General features: G+C 40.4%; 2 protein-coding genes across 3 annotated transcripts; one reads left to right on the plus strand and one right to left on the minus strand.

Annotated features, from left to right (window-relative positions):
* Positions 1–1,055: 1,055 nt before the first annotated feature.
* duox (dual oxidase) lies at positions 1,056–14,676 on the minus strand. Its single transcript, XM_036576112.1, has 34 exons — positions 14,552–14,676; positions 14,078–14,145; positions 13,901–13,978; positions 13,622–13,780; positions 12,196–12,386; positions 11,710–11,911; positions 10,682–10,848; positions 10,385–10,445; positions 9,853–9,949; positions 9,475–9,565; positions 9,242–9,344; positions 8,976–9,148; positions 8,708–8,883; positions 8,440–8,558; positions 8,209–8,349; positions 7,915–8,028; positions 7,625–7,827; positions 7,064–7,249; positions 6,622–6,847; positions 6,386–6,479; positions 6,094–6,269; positions 5,626–5,695; positions 5,443–5,520; positions 4,850–5,028; positions 4,418–4,648; positions 3,858–3,957; positions 3,705–3,754; positions 3,457–3,584; positions 3,195–3,348; positions 2,738–2,970; positions 2,413–2,571; positions 2,082–2,237; positions 1,760–1,888; positions 1,056–1,387 (listed from the first exon to the last, which is right to left on the minus strand). Exons 2-34 carry the CDS (start codon positions 14,139–14,141, stop codon positions 1,265–1,267), a joined length of 4,611 nt encoding a protein of 1,536 aa, XP_036432005.1. The 5' UTR covers positions 14,142–14,145; positions 14,552–14,676; the 3' UTR covers positions 1,056–1,264.
* Positions 14,677–14,815: 139 nt separating this feature from the next.
* duox2 (dual oxidase 2) lies at positions 14,816–17,787 on the plus strand. 2 transcript variants are annotated; one of them, XM_036576114.1, is made up of 8 exons: positions 14,826–14,879; positions 15,225–15,397; positions 16,033–16,090; positions 16,259–16,393; positions 16,594–16,801; positions 16,920–17,134; positions 17,348–17,568; positions 17,679–17,787. In XM_036576114.1, the coding sequence occupies exons 2-8, from the start codon at positions 15,251–15,253 to the stop codon at positions 17,685–17,687; spliced, it is 993 nt and encodes a 330-aa protein (XP_036432007.1). In that variant the 5' UTR covers positions 14,826–14,879; positions 15,225–15,250; the 3' UTR covers positions 17,688–17,787. The 2 variants fall into 2 exon arrangements, with proteins under 2 accessions (XP_036432008.1, XP_036432007.1); XM_036576115.1 differs by having other exon boundaries at positions 14,816–14,879; positions 17,348–17,696.
* Positions 17,788–18,181: the final 394 nt, after the last annotated feature.

Raw genomic sequence — 18,181 nt, forward strand, 5'->3', positions numbered from 1 at the left:
TCCATAATCAGTTTGAAAATTAAATGTAATTGATGTTTAAGTGGAAACACTCTGTGATAAAAAAATAATACATTTTAACATTTGTAGACATCGAAGAAATTGCAGATTACACAATATATTATACTGTAAATTATTGCCAGGTTTTCACAATATTTAACACATTTTTCACAAATACTCAAAAATCATTTCATTGTGAAATTAACTAATGTTAAGATATTTTCTATAATAATACCATAAATTACCATGAGGTTGGCATTGAACTACTGCACAGCATTATGGGATATGACATTAAAAAAAAACATTTGAAGTGTTTTCATTCTGATGATGCAGACTTTAATGTTTAAAACACCTAAAGTATTACACCTTTGCTTTTGTATTAATTGGATGGTTGAAAAAAAAATACTGAAACACTGAGGTGTTGACAAACATGTTATTGTTTATTGTTATTAAGTTTTTTGTTATGTTTGTGCATAGTATAAGCAAATTTAAAATGTCTGTTAAATGTGTAATTGCAAAAAAAACATATTTGAGATATTCTCTACATATAGAGTGCAAAACATGGTGAATAAATATGTTCATTGTTGTCTTTAATGAACATATTTATAGGTCTGGTTTTATACATAAATTTACAGTAAATAACTGGCTACTGAGTTGCATTTTACAGTTAAAATGTAAAAATGTAAAAATACAGGATATTACTGATTTTACTTGCTGTAAGTATACAGCCGAATACAAGTACATCACAGTAATTTTGTGGTCAGGTGACTGTGTGTAGGTGTAAACAGTTGCTATTTTACTCTGTGTGTGTGTTTAAAATATGTTTTAAATGTTTTCAGTAATGAAAGATATTTCATAGGAACAAAACAAGTTTGTATCTGCCAACATAAACTTTATGCAAGCTTTGTATATTTCATTTCTGTTAAGAGGTCTGATTTTTTTTTATTGAGGTAGCTTCATACAAAGGTCTAAAGAAAGACATTACAACTTCGACATGTGCTTACAGTTTGTTTTATTGAAGAAGTTTTCAAGAAAGAACATTGATATTATATCACAGTCAAGGTCAAAAGTGACATTTCACTTAAAGAATCACTTTTTTAAACATCTATGAATAAAAAGTAATTGAAGTTGAAAAAATCTAGCAGTAGCACACAACTGTAGAAATAATGCACTTTCTTCTCCACTCACAACACATTTATCATTAATTCAGATCCCTTCATTGTTAATACAGCATTTTGATACACTAAATTTAGGAGCATCAGTAAAGCTAGAAGTTCTCATAATGATGGATGAAATGTGCTTGATCGCGTTTGTTCATCTGCTGGCAGGCTTTCTCTACGTTCTTTGTCAGACCAGGAGGGCCGCAGCTAAACACGCCAATTTTTTCCACCTTAGAAAAAAGAAAGAAACAAAGATGCTATGGGTAAGCAGCTTCAGCTCAGACACATCAATGGACTTCACTGTCAGTGAATTTAAACAAGTAACATAAAAGAACAATGAGGGCTACAATGAGGAGGCTAAGTAGTAGCCATGTATAGAGTGATGCATAAGTATATCTAAAGCTGAACTGTCGTTATAAAACTGTGATTCATTGATGTTGGGATACTGGTTAAGGGGACTTTCCGTGTAGGATATCTCGGAGATGACAGCTGCAATCAGTCATAAAATACCACAGCAAACATACAGTAACATGGTGACACACTGTGACATAAAGATATGTATTCACTGGGCGTATGGGAAATGTATGAGAATGTGGTGAGACCTCAGGGTGAACTTCCTGCAGGGAGCTGAAGAAAGCCAAAAAAGGTGGACGTCCAAAGTGTGTCACAGAACGCAGGCCAGTAAACAGACTCCTGTTACACACTTTCTGGAAGTGACGCTCACACACATACTGAAAGAAAAAGAAAAAAAAAACCTTTGCTTTAAAGGTCTAACCAATACACTGCGTTTTGTTTGAGCAGTTTTAGTATGTGTTCATTTTGTTAACTAGGATCGCATTTGTATTTCCAGCCCAATTTTCATGCAGTATACCAGACAATCTTAGTTATTCTGAACGTGTGGTAGGTCAGATGTGTTGTTCTTACCAGCATGGTGGTCCGCAGATCAAATTTCTCTGCCAGCTGAGTGATGTAGATGTGCACAGACACCAGCTCCTGATCATCCATCTCCTCAACCTCTCGTATGATATCAGACACCCACTCAAACTGCCGCTGTGTCCGTGTCACCCAGATAAAGTACACCTGGAGGACCGTCAGACACAGTCCTTTAACTTCATAACAGTAGCAAAGTCTCACATCCAAATAAACACAGAAGAGCCCGCAAAAAATAGGTTGATGAAATATGAAAACTTGTACCCACTGAAATATGCAATCATGATGAGATCTATTTTGTTGTATTTTTTTTCATGAAGATTACCTTTTTGCATTGAACTCTGAGTTTTGCTGAAGACTTGAACACAAGATCCTTCAATATTGAAGCAAAGGGAGTAACTCCAATGCCTCCACCCACCAGAACAGACACTTCAAAGTCTTTCCATTCCTGGTGCCCCTCCCCAAAAGGTCCATCCAGATACAGCTGTGGAGATGTTAAAGTGAGTAAGTCTGGCAAAACATGTAGGATCAATTTCCAAAACACAACATTCAGACAAACATACTGAAGCAAAATACTAATTTTAGGTCATTAGGTTATCAGATTTTCAAAATTTGGAGCGACAGCATGTAGAAGAGCTGTCTATCCATACTTTGGGATAAGACCCCAGCTCCTGCAGTCTATCTGGGTTGTAAACCTCTCGCAGCTTGCTTGTCCATGGTCCCACAGCACGGATGTGCAGGCTCAGGGTGTCTTCATGGGGTGCAGAGGTCAAAGTGAAGGGGTGGTACTCGTCCGTGCCCAGCTCTAGACAGGCCACCCGCACCCACTGTCCTGAACGGTACGCAAAGGCCTGGGGCCGCTTAAACTCCAGATATGTCACTCCTGCCATTGGACATAGATACTTATGAAATAGATGCTTATCATACATGCTTACAAAGTGCTCAATGCTCATATCACAAATGGTTTAAATGGAGACATCTAAATTTAGGATTATGAACCCAAGCAGACCACAAATACTGAATACTGACATGTCACAGAGTGCTGTACAGAAAGACTGGCTGGTGCAGACACAGAACTTTGTCCTGGATATGTGTTGTGTTCCGTACCTGAGGGCAGCAGCTCAGCTTTCACTACAGGTATCTCCACCTTTTTCCTGCTCAGGCTGATGAGTTTGTCCAAGAGATAGAGGAGGGCAGGAGGGATCAGGTAGATGTAGAAGCGTGGCTCCTGGAGGAGGGCATAGCTGCCATGGATCACCGTCTGCCACGAAAAGAGAGTAAAGAGGGAGAATGATTATTGACATTTCTGCAACTAAACACTGCCTCTTCCTATCAACAGCTTATGATACTGTTAATGGTTTATTCTTACCAGTGCATAGACAAGCACATAGAAGTAATGTGTGATCCAGAAGCCTCTGAAACTGATACGTCTGAAGTAGTGTGTGGCAAAGACATACATAAAGGCTAAGATTAAAAGCAGAATGACCCCTGTGAGACCTGTGAGAGACAGAGGGAAACAGAGTGGGAGAACTGTATAAAAATCCACACATGAATAGCACATTAAGCCTTCGCCTTTCACTCTCAGGGAACATTTTAAGTATTTACATGCTCCCCTACCTGGCACTGTAGCAAAGAACCAGACAGTCCATTTCTGAGGCAGCTCTGACCTGTAAACGATTGACACATATTTTAGACAGGGCTCACTCCAGCAGTACAAGGCTAAGGTTATCACTGTACAAGGTTATTGGATGGATTGTATTGACAAATTACCCATTATTGGAAAACACTTTGGGAAACAGGCAGGCAAGGATGCTGAGATCACTGATGCAGAAGATGTAAATATTAACCACGTGACCCAAACTGTGAACAACTGTAGGATAAGGGAGGCAAAAGTTAGATAAAGGTCAACATGACCAAAAAATATGAAGAATCACAAGAAAATATAGTCCTGCACAGATTCAAACATCATCACACAGCAAATTCATGCAGCAGACGGAGAGAATGACTTGGAACTCTGCTGTGTAATTGCTAAGATCGGTTTACAGTTCCGGCAAGAGTTACTCTTGATTTCCTCTGAACAAGCAACATGTCCCAAATGCCATGTAAATTCATGGTTACAGTTGAAAGTGACAGATACAGCAGAGTGTCCAATGTATTTATTAATATCCAGTAGATTCCCCCCCAGAGAAGCTTTCCTTTTGGGGCTATCTATCACCAGCACCAAACACTGAAATCTTCATCATGATCTCTATCAGACAATTCTCAAAATTGGTTTCTAATTGGTATAAAAGGGCAACTATTCAAGTTAAGAAGCAGTTTAATCTCCTGACCTGTAAGGATGATAGCCGTCATTGCCATGTGGCGATGGAGGTCTATGGCGGAGTCAAAGGGAATGTATCTGTTCAGGAAGGTCTCCCTGAATATGGTTATCAGGTTTCGACACACAGTGAGGAGCATGTACGGAAACAGGAAAGAGACGGCGGCAGCAGAGCCTCGGGACACGATGATGCCCACTATAGAGGTTTCTGGGACTCCGGTGGAGTCAGCCTGTAAACCATAGTCTGCACAGAAAGAAATTTGTTTGTATCTGTTCGTCTGGTGTATTATAATCAATTTACTCAGCAGAAGCGGGAAAATATAAAAGCCGTGCAATAAAAAGCTACGATGAGCTTCCTGCAGTCATAAAGTGCTCTGTAAATGTCCTTCAGTTAACTCCAATAAAGGTGCCTGATGAGGAAAATGAACAGTGAGGGTAAACTCACGCCAGCATCTGTCCAGAGCAACACCAGCAGTGATCCCATAGATGACAACAAGGCATACAATATGACGGCGGTAGTTTTCCACAAAGCGTTTAAACTGCTGGATCTTCTGCTGGACAGGGCTCCTGATGAAGTGCTCTCTCTGAGGCTTGACATAAACCTTGGGACTAGAGAAGCCCAACCTGAAAAGAGCACCAAGCATGTACATAATTATAAACTCTTACTTTAAGTGAAGCCACTTTCCACCCTTGAGGTATTCAAAGAATATACACCTGGTTTAAAAGATGATGTAATTGCTAGTGAAATTTGGCAGACATCATGTCACCTCATTACATCAAACCCACAAATACTGATGGTTTCATACGACAGTAATCTGAAAATAACAGGGATCATTGTAGCTGAGGTAAATCCTGATGGAGCACATGATAATTATACATGGACATCTGGACATGCAACATGGTCAAATGCTGCAACAGGTTCATAAGCTAATTACACAGCAATATGACTATTTCCAACACAATTTAAAAACCTCTGATGTGTCTTGTTCTTAGTCTGACATACAGAGAACACAGATAAGTCATACGTGAAGCTCTCACTTTTTTCTTTGACGAAGTTCTTGGCCAACATCAACAGGATAACTGTGCATGAATTCAGCATCCTTTTCAAATGGGGAACTGAAAAAGAAAGAAGGAAACCGTGAAAAGATTTATTTTTATATACCGAACAAATATTCAGAGGTGTGGAAGTTAGGTAAAGCAAAATTACCTCCATGTATTTACCTGTTTTTGTCTCTTAACATGAAAGACACACGTGGCTGGACCTGCCTGTTCTTGCTGTGCATCTCCATTCCTGCAGGCATGAACAAACACCATGTCTTCAGTAATGAACAGTGCGGCAAAGGGCTCAAATGCAAGGACATTTGACTGCATTTGTACTAATTGGGAGGACTGATGGCTCCCCAGCTGGTTGCATGACAGATATGAATACTTTCAACTGCACTGCACTACTCAGCAATTTTGCTTTTAAAAAGAGGAGGTGGGAAACATCAAGGCTGGTGAGAGTTCTACCAGATTTGAATTGTTCTGATACAAAGATTAGTAAGTGGAATCTAAATGTGAAGACACTGGTAGTGTAAAGGGTCACAAATAAGCCAGTGTTGATAGGACACTTGAAAGGCTTTTCAATTTTGTGTAAAAGAGATTGTTGTGAGGATAGGGTAGGACAAATTAACAAAAGAGACACATCACCTTTAATATTCAGTTGTGCAAACTGCAGGATGTTCTCATGGTCTTTGAGTAAGAGGTGAAAGTCTTCCCAGGTTATGCGCTCTTTATCATCAAAGCCTGCAGCCTGAAGCATAGCTGCTATAGCATCCTCTGCCTGGCTCTTAGATAGAACATTACCAGAGAGTTCCAAGAAAGACCTGGACAGGGCAAGAAGAACATTCAGAATCTAATAATACACTGTCATTGACTGATCAACAATTAGTAAGGAATGACTTTGAGAAAATGGCTGGCCTAAATAGACATCAGAGCTGACCTCAGCAAAGAACAAAAATCCTCCTTGGACAGGAAGCCATCTCCTCTAATATCATGCATAGAGAACAACAGTTTGGACTTCTCTTCCGGCGTTCCTGAATCGAAGAACCCAAAACATAATTAGGAGGTAGAGTTAGTATTTAGGAACAAAGGTTAACACACACAGGTACTGGCTGCAGTGTTCTTGATGTCTGATTAAAGTCAGTAAGTACATCATTAGTATCTTTTTAGCCAGACCTTTCATGAAGATGACAACAACATCGAGAAACTCTTGAAAGGAGAGGTATCCGTTCCCATCTTTATCTGCCAGAGAAAACATGGACTCCACAAAAAGTGAGTCAGGTCTCAACCCCAGAGCGTGGGCAAATTCAGCTGCTGTGAGCTCACACTGTAGAACCTCTCTAGTTCTTTTACTGGACACACCACTCAGGTCTCCTGCATCACTTCTATCAATCTCCAGGACCTGAGGACAGAAAACACGCTTAAGAAGCTAAAGCGTCAGACTGCGATTACCAGTATTACACTGCCATACAAGACATGTCATAGAGGCAGATGCCAGTAAGGACTAGTATACATTTAAGATAAATGAACACACAAGTGGTCTAACATGCAGGTTTTCATGTGAAACACCAAACAAAAAAAACAAAAAAAACAAATCAGACATGACCACAATTCATACTTTTGCAAATGCTTGTCTGAAGAAGGTCTCCACTATCTGAGCTCGCTGCTCCTTGGTCACAGCCTCCTTTAGCAGCTCTTTTTCACTCATCTCTGTCACTGTCAGGCAGCAGGTCATTCCTTCCAGATCAGAGTGCAGGAGACCTATGAACTCTGATCTCTGCACATGATCCTCAAAAAACAGAACCTGCAGAGACAGAATAGACACTTTAGAAAGATAAATGGCATTTGCCTTACAATAAATACAACACAGAACACAGGCAGTACACAATACTGAGAGTATGTGGAGTTGTGCAAAGGAGGATGTAACATACTATGACATATTAGCAGCTTTGCAGATAGCCTAGCATATATAAGCATAGCAGTCACTGAGGTAGCAACCAGAACACCAATGGTATACAGTATTTGGCCTTGGTATTTGGTATCTTCAGTATTGCTATTAATTAACAGTAACTACTATGAATTATTAGGACTATAAAACGAATATGTAACAAGTGTGAGGGAAGGAAGTCTGGACCTGTGGATAGGTGCTTAGAGTTAAATGGGGTTAATTATTTCCTACCAAGTCATATTCTTTGGGGATCTTGAGAAGTAAGGCACGTTGCTGGTGGTCATTGGACAGCAACACATCCAGGCGCTCCTGGGTGCCCAGGTTATGAGAGCGCAGTGGAGATCTATTTTCACCATAAATCGAGAGTCTATTCTTTTCGTCGATCACGAGGCTGACTGGCTGGGGGGTCTCTGTATAACCCTGCCACTCACATGCTAGGCAAACAGAGATTACGCATAAATTATTACCTTATGTAACATTTCTTCAATAACAGTATCTGCTGATGACAATGCAAGTGGTACCTGTGATTCCATCATTAGGTTCTTTATCATTGCTGGGTCTTCTGGTCCTTTTCAGGAACTTTCTGTATTTAGCTGCCCGAATTTTGGCCACTATGTAAGCCACAAGGAGACTCACTGTTTATAGTTTGGAGAGAAAAAAAAGACATTTTATAAACACAGTTGTTGAGCAATAAGAGTTGATAAACATCAAAACGTACATAGCCTTCTTGCTGTATACAGTACAATAAAAAGAGACAAAGTATACAGCCTTCTTGTAGCTGGATAAACAATAAATGCGTGATCACTCATACTGACCTACAGGAAAGAAGAAAAGGATAATCACTACGATGCCATAACCAGCTTTGCTGCTAGTGTCAAAGTAACTCATGGAAGTAGCGTTAGTGCAAGGTTGCAGATCAGAGGCGGTGACTGGCTGAGGCTGAGGGCAGGGATCACCTGTATGTGAATGAGAAACAATAGTTGAAATCTCCATGAATTATCCACATGGAAAGAGTAGAGGCAGAAATAAGTATGTTTTCTGTTCACCATTTAACCAGAAGAACACATTCTTTTGAATGTCTTCACTCTCTGCACTGGTGATGGCGAGAAGGATATCATAATATGTGGTGTTCCTTATAGACTGGATCTCCTTCTCTGTGAACAAACTAGAAGCACAGAAACAATAAAAAAGGGATATCCTGAAGAAAATGAATGAGATTAACATACTTTAATTAACATAATTCTACATTAAAACCTATGATATAAAAAAGCATGTGACAAATACAAGATGCATAGCACATGGCTAATGGCCTACCCATTTTGTTTATTTTCAAACCAGAAGCGGTCTGCATTTCTGATGCGTTCAAACTGGTCCAGGAAGATGGAAGTGACCACTGGGCCTGGTCCTCCATCTCCCTCCAGCAGAGCTCCTACAAACAACTCCAGCTTGGAGATATCATTCTCATATAGCTCAGACAGGTCCCTGAACAACTGGTACAGAAACAGCAATTGCAGAATGAGGGCCAGCGAGAACATGTTTTATAAATGAATGTGCTGGATAGAGCTAATCCATATGACTTTACCTGTGGATTGGTCTGGTTTAGTTTGAGATTGATCTCTCCCCAGGTTTGAACCTGTGGCAGGTTGAGGGCCTCTCTGACCTCGTTATAACTTGGCAGTCCAAAGTCCCGTCCTCTCTGAATGGTCAGAGCGGCTGCATCAGAACGTGAGAACTTCAATGTACCATACATGTAGTCTGAAAAAGGAAAAAAAAGAGAAGGTAGCTTTGACAGCTCTACATTACTAGGATAGATGTAGGGGAGGGGAGCAACAAGAAAGTAACAATAACCTCTTAAATCCTCAACGATTACATTGTCCTCTCTCTCCGCTATCTGAGAAGCCATACCCATTATCAGATCGTCCACATCCTGGGCAGATTTTAGGTTTGAGTTCTACAACAAGAGACCAAGATTAAAAACCTGCTTGGTCATTCAGTTTCAAATACGTTTGGATTTTATCCAGATTAACCTAATTGCCACACTGTGATATCTGTTGAACCAGTATCTCTCTGTCTTGACTCACATTTCTGTTCCAGAAACTGTTACACAAACGCACCGCTGGAGATGTGCTCCCATCAAAGTTCACAACACTCCTGTAGTGACAAGTCCTGTTTCTGGAGCAAGAAAGTAAACACTCATGGCAAACATTGCACACGCCTGCACGCAATTAAAATGACATTAATTAGAGAACGATAACATAGATACGAAGCCATTTGTATATACTTTAGATCAGGGAACATGAAGTTTACTGTGTAACGTTACTCATTACTGATACTAATTGGCGCGTGTGAGACGTGCCAGTGAGGACAACATCAAAAAATGCAGCATAAAACATACAAAGAGAGCAGTTTAATTCATTATGATAAAAAGAATGTTTTAAAGTGTGGTTGTGATCATTTACCTCATGTAGACACCAGGGGGAACCAGAGTCAAGCCAAACCTCGAAACAGCAGCCTGGAACTCAGGAGAGACTCCAGGATCCACATATTTCTGATAGCCTAGGAGGGACGTTCAGAGACAGTTTAGAAATCACACTGAACTACTATAGCTAGATTTTCACTTTACATATATGTATAGGAGTATGCATGACTTAATAAACCATTTTCAGAATATGCATTGGCCCCATATATTACAGGCTGTTCTAAGCAATTTCACTGAATGTATTTTAATTGCAAATGAATCAGATTTATTATAATACAAACTTTAAATATGCCACTTTCATGTTCTGGGCCTAAAGCAAGAATAATCCAGCAAAAACAGCTCCCTTAGCAGAAATGACATCCCAGGCTTGTGTTAACCTGTACTGACGTAGCTGAAGCCCACTGAGCCCATTAAACAGAGCCTCAAGTGGCAACTCACTAAACCACAGGTAACTGGAGTATGCTATCTCACCACACACAGTCACACGTGCACACATTCATGCAACCTCTCACCTGGGTATGGAGGCACCGAGACTCCAAGGTACGCAGGCAGCCACTCATAGAACGCAATATTCTAATACAAGAAGGAAATAAAGCGCATTATATATGAAGAGATAAAACCATACAAACACCAGTATCAGGTACTGACTCATGCCTACAGACTCAGGTGTGAGTAGCCAGTAGCTAAAACAAAGGCATCTTGAGCCCTGTTGCAGAAAGTGTGTGAGGCAACCATGCAGGTTGAGATACTTTGATAAATTGGCACCTGCTCTGTGTGGTTTCTAAATAACAGAGGACTTTTCTCTCTACCTGGAATGTGGCAATAACTCTCTTCCTGGCATTCTGGAAAAGCTCCTCATCTGACCACAAAGGGTGGTCTTCGTGCAGCTGAGAGGCAAGGTAATTATGGTAGCGAAACCAAATAATCCCCTCAGCTACTGTAAAGATGTTCTCATTGGCCCAGGCATTCCCAAACTCTGAGGAGACAAAACAAAATCAGAAACCACAATAAAAGATTTACTGCTGTTTATTTTGCTACTAGTTTGTTGCAACAGCTGTATGAAGGAAAAACGTATTACATTTTTTGACATTAGGTTTTTTCACATAAATTAAACCCTGAAATACTGGATATCCTACAACGCTAAAGCAAACCTGCTAATAAGGTCCAAATCATGTGAATACAAAAGATCTCTTAAGACAGAGACAGTTTGCTTCTGCTTCTGTTAGGCGGTGTTTTTCCTACGTAGACATTGCTCAAAGGCTTTGGTTCATTGAGACATACTTTAACCGCAAAGCATATTTGGCATAAATGAAGAACAACACCTTAAAAGAGCAACAACAACACAGTCATTGTTTGGAGGATTTAGCGAGGTCAGGAAAACATAAAAGACCAGGTGGACAACACATACCAGCATGTAATGAAGATTGAATCTGTTTTGTTGACTGAATGAGGTCATCCTAAACTAAGATTTGATACATTCTGAGGATTCTGGAGGCCATTTAGCAGTATGAATACTAAATAGTTGAGGTGCCAAATTACATACTGGCACTCTGTCCACTACGTCAGCATAACTCCAGGCTAAATAAACATAGGCTGAGAAGTTTTGTTACACTTTTAATTCATTTCCTTGTGACCTTAACCTCTGTTTCAGGTGTGTTGGTAGCTAGAATAGACCGAAACACTCTCCATCTCCACCTAACCCAGATAAAAGCCTCCAGAGATGTTGACCAAAATCACTGCAGCCGTTAACAATATGATCATATTTACCAAGACATGTTATTTGTTGTTGCCTATAATCATAATTTAATGTGTCCAATAGCATTGTGTTTCATTTTACCATAGAGTCCCTCTGGGCCAGTCTTTCCATTGCAAGGGTTTGGTGCACTCCACATGAAATAGTTGCTGTCACTTTGCTTTGGCATGTTCTTATCAGAACCCGGCGACAGCAGGCCTCCTTGGAAACTCCTGAGCGCATCACTCCAAGAGCTGGAAGAGCCATAGATCGAGCTACCGTCTATCCAAGCTGTCACATGGTTCACCTGTAAGGATTAAATAAATTGGTGAAAAATGTCTAATAGACTCCAGATAGAAAGTGGTTCAGAATTGAAGTTCTAGGACCAGCAAAAGAGAGCAATATCTAGAAATACTATTCATAAAGATATAGTATATTATGACACTATGTTAAATTATGTAAAACTGTGCCAAAATTCTTAACTTTTCTGAGCTAGTTATTATATTATCTGTTATGCCCAATCATACTTGTTATTTGTATATTTGTTGTTTACTCCAAATTGACTGTGGATATTCTTGTGGATAGTCTTACCTGTGTCCTGGGATTGTTTGGGCTCTTTCCAGTTGTGTGGTCCCACTGCGCACGCTGGAAAGGGAGCAGGACTCTGTGTGTTAAAGAGTTGGACCCAAAGACAGGGTCATTTGGGGAGACTGGGATGTGCATGAACTCAGGAGGACAACCAGGTCTTCGGGACTCCGCAATCTCCAACACTACGTGGTAACCTAATGGCCAATGGCATGACTGTTAGCTATGTCATCAGGAAAATACCTAATTTTTTTATTAATAAAATCTTATGGCCAAACAAATTGCAGTCAGTGAGCTTCAACAGTGACAATGTTTCATCGCCATCCTGATTAAAACAAAGCTGCAGAGTGTCTGGTAGGGAAAGTCACATGCTGCTGTTATTTAGTACTGTCCACAAAAGCCTTGTTGGCTGACGGGGACTTTCTAGACCAGGGGTGCCAAAACTTTTTCTTAGGGCGACCAAAGTGAGATGCCCGTGGTGGGTCGAGAGCCAAAAAAAACAAAACAACATACAAATAAAGAAAGTAGGTAGCTTTCAAATAGAGTTTTTAAAAATGTATTTTATAACATCACACTGCATATTTTTTAAATACAATTTTAATAGGAAAATAAGGACTTAAGAGATATATAATATAAAAATATGTTTACTCTCTCATTGGCTGAGGGATTTAGACATCTTTAATAAAGATTGTGAATCTGATTTCTGGTGGCCCAAATTAAACATCTTTACTTTGGGTAGCCCCGCTTTAGAGGAAACATTATCATAAAAAAATGGACTAAAAAGCAGGAATGCATGATGGTATTAGAAGCAACTCCATATCTTCAAATATTTGCTTAAAACAACAAACAGATGTTTACATTTGACCGATATTTCAAACTGATATTCGATTACCTGAACATTATACTCAATTTCATTACATTTTATTCACTACATTTGTAATCCTTTAAAAATAAATGTTACATTTCTCTGTAAAGGTAAATAAAGGGGTAAACAGTCCCAGTTACATTTTATGTGTAAATAAACCACATTATTGACCACTTTTAATTTTTTTTTCTTTTTTCATGATATCTGATGTTGGGAGTGGGTTTTACACATATAAAGATAAGTGCTACATCATGGTTAATAGCACCTTTATTAGAGAAATAATTGGTTTTTCTGTTATACATCAGCAATTATTCTTATTGAAAACTCGCTATATCCAAAACTGACACATAGCGTTTTGGAATGAAACTCTTCAGATGTTTATGTAAGAATCTGTATGGACATCGGCAGTTACACAGAAAATATCGGACATCGGCCCACAGCTCTCATACCAGTGCATCCCCATTAAAAAGGTTCACTTCTCTCCTCAGGTCACCACAGCGGCGGTACTTATCAGTGTCAGGGGCACTGCGGAGGTCATACATTAGCACAGGTAAAGGGCACACTCACCGAAAAACACGGAGAGCACGGTCTGGTTGCGGAGAGAGAGGAGAGCCGAGTCTCCGCTCATGGCGACGTTGCTGATCAGGCGGGCGTTGGGCAGCTCGAGCAGAGGCTGGTAAGAGCCATCCGAGTAGCGCGCGGGCAGAAAGCGCATGAGCGGCGCACCTGCACAGGCACACACACACACACACACACACACACACACACACACACATGTTCATCCACTGTGCTCACACACAGCGCTGGAGTAGAGTATATTAGAGCCTGCAGAGTGGAGTGGTTTACCTGCAGCGCCGCGGCGGTGATAGGCCAAGTTATTGTACCAGCCATCGTACCTCTGAACTTCCCATGTGATGCTGGAGTCTGTGAGGAAACACAAAACACGGAGGACCCACAGTTTCACACAGAGACGGCTTAATGTTCACTAAACTACTGAAACAACAATCAGTTCACTTCACTTACACGCCGTGTGGAAGGTGAGAGAGAGCGCCACGAGAGTCCAGCACGGACTCCTGCGTAAATCCATCCTGCTGAGAGAGAGAGAGAGACAGAGAGAGAGAGGGGGGCAGTCAAGCGTCGCTCTTCAGAAGTAGGTCCTGTAAAGAGCTCTTGAGCTGAGAAGACGCGAGATAAAAGTCTCAGAAAAGCACGAGGGACAAAAACCTGACGTGTGCGACTCGATGTACTTTGATATGCTTAAAAGAAGAGAGAAAGGGAAGCGTTTAAACTCAGAATTAGAGTCACATTTCACCGGCTTCTCTGTTTACAGGATCTGAGGGGAAGAAAAGCGCGCGAAACGTTAATTTTTTTTTCCCTGAGGTGAGCAACAGTTAGTAAAAAAAAAAAGGACCCGAAAAAGGAGTTGAATTTCAGCGGCTGGAGTAAGAAGCGAGGAGAAAGAGGGTAATATAGGTTAGTAGAATTCAGCTCACCCACCTGTAATGGATCCGCTGTAACCGCCGGAGTAAAACTGAGGCGAATGGTCAATGAGAAGTAGAACAAAAGAGTGGGAGTCAGCAGAGAGTCTGAACCTGCCTCCAGCTCCAACACAGCCCTGAGTGTGTCAGAGCAGAGTCACAGAAGGGATGGTCATCAGCCTGCTCACACCTCTGTGTTTTCAAAAACCAATCAATGCAAATCAAGCCAAATATTAGGAAGTGCGAGGATATAAAAGATGCGCGTCGTCGGACAAAGACAATTCCCTTGGGACTCCGACCATCCTGGACATTTTCCTTCCACTTCTCGCTCTTCCTCGCACTCACAGGTAGGCTGAGCCACGCGCTTCACCATTCTTCTAGGTTTAAGCATTTCACTGTGTTTTAAATAAGCAGCTCTTCCGTTTGATAATTACACATAATTATCATCACAATAGACCAATTAACAACAAACAGGTGCTTCTAGAAATGTTGCAGCAGGTTGTGTAAACGCTTACATGCTCTAAATAACTACCTGCATGTGCGCCTCTGGCAGAGTGGTTTAGTGATTATCACCTCAGCCATCCTCAGTTATGCTGTGCAGCTGAAGCAGGACTTGGGCTCTTATCTGATCATCTGCAGGTAACTGAGCTGCTCGCCGACACTGTCCTCACTGTATCGCCGTCTGCTTTCAGCTTTAGCTCTCGCATTTGGAGGGACGATGACTTTCTACGATGACATTTACCCATTCTACCCACTACAAAGGACCCCGTTCATCTTCAGCACCAGTCTGCTTACTGTCATCTTGGTGTTCCTGGTGCTCACTGTCGGCTTCCTCCTCATTGTGCCAGGAATACGTGGCAAATCGGTGAGTGTGCTCAAGAAACTCAGTCTGGCCTCACGGGTGGCCGCTGACTACTTGCATTCACTCAGTTCCATGGACTTGACAACAGTTTGTTGGATTTGTACTTTTCTGAGATGGTTTACTTTTACTACTTGTATTTGAATCCACCTTTTAAACATACATTAGACGTTGCAATCATTCAGTTTTTTCCTAATTAATTTTTGTGTTGGATTTCTTTGTTATACTGATGAAAACACCTAGACTGCTCTCATACAGTATCTCAGAAAGAGAAGAACACTTAAAACACTTAAACTTAAGCTCCTATGCTGAAAGATAATTGACTCCACGTCAGTTCTACAGGGAGCTGAACAGGCCTACTTGAAGATATTTTTTAACTTAAGAACTTTTACTCCTGCTCAAGTTGTTTTCTAGTTAATTTTACTTACACTTAAGTCGCTGTTTCATTGGAGTAATAAGATGTTTGGGTTTGGTTTTGGCTACACCTCCGGCTGTCTCAAATCAAAGATCCCACAGACAACACCTCACTTATAGGCGGTTAAGCTTTGCTTTGTCCTGTTGTCAGAGTGAGTTCCCACTGGGGAAAAAAAAACAGTCTTTACAATGTTTTGATTACTAACAGTACATTTTTTTCCTTTTAGCGGATTCTCTGGACATTCAGGATACTCATTAGCTTATTTATTGGAGCTGTTATAGTTGGTGAGTATATCTTTTTCATAACAGTGTTAACACATACACAAGGGGAAAATAATATCTCATGTTGATAAACATTTGACCATTTAAGTCATACAAAGTGCAATTTGTGTTCCATAATGCTTTACATGAAGTGTGAAGGAGCTAATATGCCATTTTCCCTTCGTATTTCAGCTCTGAACTTCACTAGTGATTGGGCTGAGGCAAGTTTGAGGGCGAACACCACATACAAATCCTTCAGTAATGTTATGGTGAACGCCGAGGTGGGGCTGCATGTCGGCCTGTATGGAATTAACATCACACTCAGAGGTCAGTCACCCAGAAGACATGACTTGACAAGAGCTTTTGCTTTTCCTTAATTGCATCAGAATGTTTTTTATGACTCATATAATGTAAATATTTTGTCATAACTTTGGTGATGGCAAATTACAGTGTTGGTCAGACAGATCAAGTTTTGAGAGCGGTCTGCTTCACAAGTTTAATGAAACCCTTTGTATCTGTCCATTCAGGAGATCCTGTGGTACAGTTCAACGAGACCATAGACTACAATGAAATGTTCGTATGGACCAGCAGCGTAGATGAGGAGTATGAGAATGCTTTGAATAAAGGTCTTCCCAACCCCATACTGTACATTGCTGAGAAGTTCACCCTTAATAGCCCCTGTGGCCTCATCTACCAGTACCGGTACTCAGGAAGATACGCCTCAGCCACCCTCTGGTAAGACACACCGATCACAGAGTGTTAATGCTTTTAGAATGTGGAAATGAAGTCTTATTCAACAAATGCAAACAGAGTACAGTAAAGAATGGTGTCTCTCTCCAACTTTTTCCCACAGGACGGCTTTTTGCTGCTGGCTGTTGGCCAACATCCTCTTCTCAATGCCCGTCATCCTCTATGCTGGCTGCATGATGGCTACCACGGCAGCTTTTATCTTCTTCTCCTTGGCCTCCTTCTCTACGATATACAACCTTCCACAGTGCACCTTCACTATAGGAACAGAATCCTTTGAGACAGATTTCAGTGCTTCATTTTGGCTCGCTTTAGCTACTGGTACGTATCCTGTAACTTGAAAGCATTGAAGCTTTCATTCATTTCTCTACAGTGCACTCAGTTCTGTTAATGCTACCTTCGACTATTAATGACTGCAATAAAGAAAGCAGCTATAAAATTAGAATTTAAGTCAATGAAGAACTTATTAAGACGTTTGTTGGTGTGGAAGTGCATTACTGGTCTCCTGTCAGTAACAGACTCTGCTTCTTTCAGGTTTATTGTGTGCACTGATTGGCATAGTAGTGATAGTACTAGACTGGCTGTTCCCAGAAAAGATGAGGGAAGCATTCAGTGTCGGCGTGGACAGCGATGATGATGATGATGTTTACTCTGAAAAGGGCTACCTCAATGCTGGCTTCCTTGAAGGAGTGAGTTTGGATGGTGTTATTGTGAAAGGAACAGGCAAAGAACCACAGCAGATCTCCACCTTAACCGTAAGGTTTCTGTTCTCTCAGCAAATAATTATTTGAACAGTTATTGTCATTAATAATGCACAATGACTCAATAATGCTGAATGAAATGATTGCATTTTTAATCTCCACAGAAATTATGAGAAACAACCTGTTTCACACAAGGCCATCTTTTCCAGTACTTGAAACCCACACATCCTGCAGAATGAATTTTTTGCTGGGGGTAGCTGTAAATGCAACTGTAAACATTTTTTCAGTCTGCCTGTGAATTCTGATCTGTGTAAATATGTAAATACATATTCTTGAGTTTAAAAAAGCATAAGTAAATATATATATATGAAATGTATTGTTTACAAACAATAAAGAAATAAAACCCATGTATTTTTTTCAGTATTGTTCCAATGACAGAGATACACATCCAATTGCTTCTATTACTTTGTTTTATAACATAGTTAATAATACTGTCATAGTATTATTACTGAATGTAGATTTAAAAGCCACCAGTTGTGTTAAATGATCATATTTGTCTCTACATCAATATGATCAAAGAAAATTGTTTGAAATAAAAAAATCATACTACACGTTTTTCCAGATATTCTGCTCTTTTTAGTGAATACTGGAGCATACAGTAAAGGAA

The sequence above is a fragment of the Colossoma macropomum genome, unplaced genomic scaffold (assembly GCF_904425465.1).
Source record: "Colossoma macropomum unplaced genomic scaffold, Colossoma_macropomum, whole genome shotgun sequence".
NCBI classification, from domain to species: domain Eukaryota; kingdom Metazoa; phylum Chordata; class Actinopteri; order Characiformes; family Serrasalmidae; genus Colossoma; species Colossoma macropomum.